Below are 7,500 nucleotides of genomic sequence, written 5' to 3' on the forward strand. Positions count from 1 at the left end.
TATATATATATATATATATATATATATATATATATATATATATATATATACCTGTGCGCGTTCGTCCTTATAAATGTCTGAAAAATACTTGATGTTCAAGATTTATGTTCAAACAGTTAGTAAGAGTTAGCAACTCGAAAAATTTCGAGTACAAATATGAATTTATTACTAGAATGGAAAATGCAGACGCAAAATCCTGGAATATTCTTAAGTATTGAACCTGGAAAAACAATAATACAGATCAAGCAATAATTAAGCCTGGAAAAGCACAGTACGAGAAGAGAAAAGAAATTAAACTATTGCTGCTGAAGTTAGAATTTAAAAACTTAAATAGTAATAAATAACCTTTTGTATTTTTTATTTTTAGATAAAAGTTTGAATTAAAATACTCAAGAAGCCGTTTATTTTCAATTTTTGTGAAAGCACTAATTGTCAGCAAGTTTACACATTAAAATTTTGATATTACATATATGCATGTTTAAAAAGTTACATAAGAGCAATTTATTTTTGTAACTGTAAATGCAAAAATATATTATCCGATAATTCAAACTTTAAAGAAATTAATTCTTCTGTTTCTTAAAATTTATTTTTTTAGAATATCTTACTCTTTTGAATTGCATGTAGTCTACATGAGTCTAATTTTATAATACAATATATATGATTTAAAATTTTTGGATAATAAGTTTTGTTAAGATAATAAAAATTTAACAAAAGATATAATACTAAAAATAAAACGGAAATGTTTAATACAGCTTAATAGAAAGTTTAATACAAAGAAATTATTAAATCAAAAATATTGACTTAAATTGAAAAAATTTGTAATAAAAAGCAAAAAAAAAAGGACATATAGAAAACAAAACAGTGCACACAGTATTTTTGATGAAGAATTTCAGAAATTTGTTTAGCAAATTCTAAATTCAGCAACAATATTTTAAGTTTCTTTTCTTCTTGCTCTATACTTTTCCAGACTTAATTACTGCTTGTTCTGTACTTTTCTATGCTCAATACTTCAGAACATTCTATGATTGCGAGCTCGCATTTTTCATTCTAGTCCACTTTTTTTCCAGACAACGCTTCTATTATTATAATTAATTATATTTACCTTTATAATTGAAAAAAAAAATGATACTGTTGAAAATATCATTAAATAAAGATTTTGTTTAAACTTAGAAATTTTGTTTGCACATAAAATAATAAAAGATTAATAGCAGCATATCTGTTACAAATAAACATATTTTAAAACAATTTTTATTATAAAATGTTATATTCATATTAAATGATTAATAATTAGTTTTTTTAATAAGTAGAATATTTTATTTTAAAATGTTTTTAATGTGTTCATATTTTAATACATAAACAGAATAATAAAAATTAATATGAAATCGTAAAAAAATCGTAACTGTTTTTATGGTTAATATTTTTAGACGGGCTTTTCCCCAAAATATTAATCTCGATGAACTCTTGCATTTGAGTTCAAATAATATTATTTTACTCTTAAAAAAAAACAAAACAAATATTTTGATTTCTTAAAATTACCACCCTCTTACATCACTTAAAGCCGCACAACTGTTTTTTGTAGCTAATATTTTTGACAAGGTTTTCACTGTAAGATTCTTCTCATGGAGCTCTTTCACCTGAAGTAAACTGGAATGTAGAATTGCTATGAAAACAGTTTAGAAGATTGGCTAAATGCATTAGAAGATGCGGGGGCGGGGAGTGGTTAGCAAGTTGCTACTGAGCGTCGAATCCCATACTTCTCAAACCCTAGTCAAGCGTTCTGTACCATTAAGCTAAACGATCCAGAACATCAGATAACGTCTTTTATAATGCTAAATATCCTTTTCTTCCCATTTGCGCCCTTTTAAAGCCAAGCCAGGCTCATGGGCCCGGTTTCCCGGTTTCAATGGCGTATGTGTTCCCCAGCTGGACGGGACGCCAGTCCATCGCAGCGTTACACATTTTTGCCAGCTGAGTGGACTGGAGCAACGTGAAATGAAGTGTTTTGCACAAGAACACAACGCGTCGTCCGGTCCAGGAATCGAAACCACGATCTTACGATCATGATCCTGACACCCTAACCACTAAGCTACGCGCCTCCACGCTAAATATCTTAAAATGACAAAAATATTTTTATTTGTTGAAATGATCTTTTTTCCGTCATTTAAATCCACATCACTTTTTTGTAGCTAACATTTTATTACGAGGTTGTCACCATAACATTCATGACACAGAGCTCTTTCCTTTGAACACAACTATTGAATAGTTTTCTATTACAATAGCTGAGATATTTGGATTCAAAGTCAGTTTTGGGGGTTACTCACTATTTTTTAGTCATTTAAAACCACACTACTTTTTTTTTCTAGCTAATATGAAGTTTTCCTCCAAAACATTCTTCTCAATGAACATATTCTTTAAAACCCAGTTAATCTATACTTTCCTCTTAAAATAGCTGATATATTTTGATTCAAAGTCAATGTTTCGCCTTACATTCTCATTTTTGACCTCACATATTTTTACCCAGCTTTTTTTTTTGTTAATGAATCAAAATTCTACCATTTTATCTAAAAATGTAGCTGAAGATTGGACCAGCAATACTAAAAAAAAACAAAAAACAAAAAAAAAAAACTGTAGTTGAGAACTGAATTTAGAAGTGCTCGTGAGTTACTAAAAGTTGACCTGAAGAATATATTCACCCACTGCCGTGGGCGAATGATTATAGTATTGAAGCTGTAGAAGGTAAGAAACGTTTGTTCATAAATATTCTCATTCTCACTGATTGTATATGTATGTATGAGGGACTAAACATGTGTGTGTGTGGTGTGTGTGTGTGTGTGTGTATGTGTGTGTGTGTGTGTATGTGTGTGTATATGTATGTATATATGTGTGTGTGTGTGTGTATAATATTAAGTATGTTACAGAAAGTATGGGCTATTTACGGAGTGCTCATACAAAGTCAATTTCTTTATTAACCATGAGGTTGAGAAAAAGAGGGGACGATACGAGGACAAACAAAACAAACGTTGGGGTCAGGGTATCGAATGAGACGAAACGTATGAATAAACAAACAATTAAATATATATAATTAAATGAGAATGAGTGATTTACAAAAAATGAAGCGGAGGACTCGGTCGACCCCACTAACCACATACTCACACTGAAGACTTTGCTTTCTCCTTTTTATATTCTCGTTTAAACAGGTTCTTTCACTTGCAACATACTTGCTATAGACTTCCATCTTTTACGAAACACACTTTGCGACAGGCATTTCTTCTCCAGCCTTATTTTCCGTTTCATGTGGAAAACGAAAAAGTCGATTAGCTCGAGACTGGAAATTCATTGGAGAGACTGGTGACTGAGCCCACAGTCACCTTGGGGCATTGCACAATCGCGTGCAAGACAGTTTCATTGTTCTGCTCACATCTTGCACAAACCGGCGAAGGCGCACACCCATGTCTAAAGGGCTTATCTCGAACCGGTAAAGCTCCTCTGTAACATTGCCAGGCCAGGGACTTTTGGTAATTATCCATAGGCCCCGGCCCTAATGTTTTTTGGAACAGGTTGGCCAGTTAATCTTCGTCGAAGCCTAGGGTTTCTCCCAGGATGTCGTTACACTTAAACTCTACTAACCCTCTATAGAAGAACGAGGTAGTACCCCCGCCACCGGCGTTGCCCGATAGGCAGTCAAACAAATTCCAGAACACAAAAATGAAGATATTCAATCAATGTAATTGAATCATATATATATATACACACATCAGCATTAATGATGCATGTACAGATGTAAAGAATCTCCAAGGGTATAAAGAATAAAGCCAAACATACATAAAAATATAGAAGAAATATAAAAACATATTAAAATACATATAAAATTACATATAAATAAAGATTACATGTAAAGAGTTATGCGTGATAATTATATGAGGCGCAAAACGAATGAGAGGTTAATAAATATAGGAATAAAAACGTCAACTTTCAAAATGAGAAACCGTCTAAATCGTCAAAAATTACATGTATATCTAGGATATAAGACAGAAATTACGCAAGATATCAAGGTTAAGAAAAATAAATAAAATAGGATCCGAAAATAGGAGGGTGTTCCACCTGCGGCCGTTTCAGGGGTACATAACCGGTCCGGGTTAAAAATTAAATACCCCATATTTGTAATGTCCTCATCATCTCATTCGTTTTGCGCCTCCTATATTTATCACGCATAACTCTTTACGTGTAATATTTATTTATATGTAATTTTATATGTATTTTTATATTTTTATATTTCTTCTATATTTTTTGTATGTTTCGTTTTATTCTTTATACTCTTGGAGAATCTGTACGCCTGTACCTGCATGATTTATGTTGATGTGTATAAATATATATGATTCAATTACATTCATGTATGCGTGCTGGAATCTGTTTGACTGTCTATGACTTGCGTTTTCAATCTCCTCTACTCTTTATATATATATATATTATATATATATATATATATATATATATATATATATATATATATATATATATATATATATATATATATAATTTCAACAATTGAGGGTAAAATTAATTAATTATTAATCAATAATCGCTGGTGGAAAGGGGAGAGCAGAAATTCTTCGCTTGCATATTCGAATTTGATAGCACTTTTAGTTCGAGCAGAATTCTAGAGGTGATTAGAAGCCGAAAGGGTATGCTCCCGACTTTCAGTGTTCCCAAATCCGATTCAAGGAATTCTGAGCTGAAGAAAGAAATGTCGAATTGACTAATCTAGAAACGTACGTTCTCAAATAACCTTTGCACTTGATTTTTTAATGTTTTTTCCCCCATACTTTTGTGAGTTAGTTTAGGCAAACACTATCTGAGAGAGATCTTCTTTAAGTATTAGAAATAGCTGAAGAAATTTCTTTAGCTGCTATTTCTAATGAGTTCAGTATGTGGCAAAGTAATTTATTTTACTAAGCCCTTATATATAATGTAATATTTTGAATTCGCCTATAATGGTCCCTTTGCATACTGAATACTTGGAAATTGATTAATAATTAATAATTACCCCTCAATTGTTGAAATTATAATTCATCTCTCTCTGCTAAATTCTGCGTTAATACATGGTGTTTGTCAATTTTAACCCACGCTGGTGGAAAGGGGAGAGCAGAAATTCTTCGCTTGCATATTCGAATTTGATAGCACTTTTAGTTCGAGCAGAATTCTAGAGGTGATTAGAAGCCGAAAGGGTATGCTCCGACTTTCAGTGTTCCCAAATCCGATTCAAGGAATTCTGAGCTGAAGAAAGAAATGTCGAAGCTAATCTATAGAAACGTACGTTCTCAAATAACCTTTGCACTTGATTTTTTATGTTTTTTCCCCCATACTTTTGTGAGTTAGTTTAGGCAAAACAATATGATGAGAGAGATCTTCTTTAAGTATTAGAAATAGCTGAAGAAATTTCTTTAGCTGCTATTTCTAATGAGTTCAGTATGTGGCAAAGTAATTTATTTTACTAAGCCCTTATATAAAATATATATATATATATAGATATATATAATATATTATATATATATATATATATATACATACACACAATATATATATAAAACGTCGCCCTTTTCAAGCCTAGCCAGGTTCATGGGGCCGGTTTCCCGGTTTCTGTGGCGTATGTGTTCCCCCCAGCTGGACGGGACGCCAGTCCATCGCGTTACTCAAGAAACAGGAAGAGAGAATGAGAGAAAGTTGTGGCGAAAGCGTACAACAGGGGTCGCCCCCACCCCCGTCGGAGCCTCGTGGAGCTTTTAGGTGTTTTCGCTCAATAAACACACACAACGCCCGGCTTGGGAATCGAAACCGCGATCCTCCGACCGCGAGTCCGCTGCCCTAACCACTGGGCCATTGCGCCTCCATTATATATATATATATATATAATACAAAATGGGACAAGAACGCAAAACATCAGACAACTAAGTGATACAAAAAGGGACAGTAAAACATCCAGATAGACGATACAAAATAACAAGGACGGGTCATTCGAAGCTTTTTATCCTCAGTCAAGAACCGGATCATCCTCGCAATTTCGGCTGATTAATCTTGAGATTGCTCCAATCTGGCCAGCCCCAAGGAAAGACCAAACTAAGAGCATTAGATTCCATGGAAAAAAGCATCGAATGTATACGAAAACAAGGACGGGAAAACAGACGATGTAACACGAATATAAATACAAAAATACACTACTACTACTACTACTACTACTACTACTACTACTACTACTACTACTATTGCTGCTGCTGCTGCTACTACTACTACTACTACTACTACTACTACTAAAATAATAATAATAATAGTAATAATAATAATAATAATAACAACAACAATAATAATAACAACAGAACATAACAACAGGTGTCTTTCGACTGGGGACGAATTGAATTCAGCTGGCGTGATGCAGATACACACACGTGCACACACAAACACATATATAAGTGTGTGTATATAAGTGTTTATGTCTGTATGTATGTATTTATATATGCATGTATATATGTATGTACTTGGATACCATCTTGTTTTGTTTATCTTTTTCAAATCTTAAGGTGTTGCAGAATTTTATAGTGTTAGATATCGTGAACATTTCTAGTGCATAAATTAAAGAATTGCATTTTCTCCCTAAGAACCTAAGTTCAGCTATACTTTACTCCAGACTGATTGGTTATATATCTTGCTGCTCCAATAATAATAGGTACGAAGCTGAAAGTGTATCTTGGATACTGAATTTGCAAACTCCTTATCAATGGTTTATAGACGTACTCGTTCTGTAGTATTTTTCTCATCACATCGGTGTCCAGAGTGCAGCTGATTTAACTTTGTGGCTGTTTTAATTATTAATTTCCACGGATATTCTTTTAACCCATTGGTTTCAATGTAGTCAACTTCGTCTGTAGGTGTTTTCTGTTTTGCTATCCTGTTCTAGACTGTTCTGGCCACTGCATCATGCCCCATGGGAAGATAATATCTGGAAGATATTCTCTCACAGTTGGCAATAATATGGTTCATGTATTCAGTGTTGGTCTTGCACAGCCTACATTTTTCTGTCAACATTTTCTGCCTCTTATCCCGTAGATGCTAGGAGAGGATCTCTTGTTCTTTAATTGAATGGAAGTAGCCTTCAAAGTAGGATGCCATAAACTTGTCGGTACTCCATGTCAAGTTTTTGGCACGAGTTATCCCTTCTCTGGTTTGACATTTTCGTGTCAAATACCCATGTGTTTTCTCAGTGAACTCATCTATTTTTTAAATTTTTCTCTCCTGATAAATAGCTTTTACAAATGCTCCTTGTGTAGAGATCGGAATCAGATCTTATTTCATACCTCTTTTCAAGTTCATTAGCTAACCCAACTATGTTGTTGATTTCATGGCCAGAAATTTGAGCACGATGGTTACTGGTCTTTTTCCTTTGCAGCAATCGTTGTTCCGGTGTCACAATATGTGCTTCATATGACATCAATACAGATTTGAGAGCAC

The 7,500-nt window shown here is 33.3% G+C and overlaps 1 protein-coding gene across 1 annotated transcript in view; it reads right to left on the bottom strand.

Moving 5' to 3' along the window:
- Positions 1-7,480, bottom strand: part of LOC115224585 (retinoic acid receptor RXR-beta-like) — a 29,816-nt gene extending 22,336 nt beyond the window's left edge. Inside the window, exons 1-3 of the mRNA XM_036500731.1 lie at positions 7,347-7,480; positions 1,548-1,644; positions 89-220 (exon numbers count right to left, since the gene is read on the bottom strand). Of these exons, the coding sequence (XP_036356624.1) occupies positions 89-220; positions 1,548-1,644; positions 7,347-7,480 (363 nt within the window). The remainder of the gene's footprint in view (positions 1-88; positions 221-1,547; positions 1,645-7,346) is intronic.
- Positions 7,481-7,500: the final 20 nt, after the last annotated feature.

The sequence above is a fragment of the Octopus sinensis genome, linkage group LG2 (assembly GCF_006345805.1).
Source record: "Octopus sinensis linkage group LG2, ASM634580v1, whole genome shotgun sequence".
NCBI classification, from domain to species: Eukaryota; Metazoa; Mollusca; class Cephalopoda; order Octopoda; family Octopodidae; genus Octopus; species Octopus sinensis.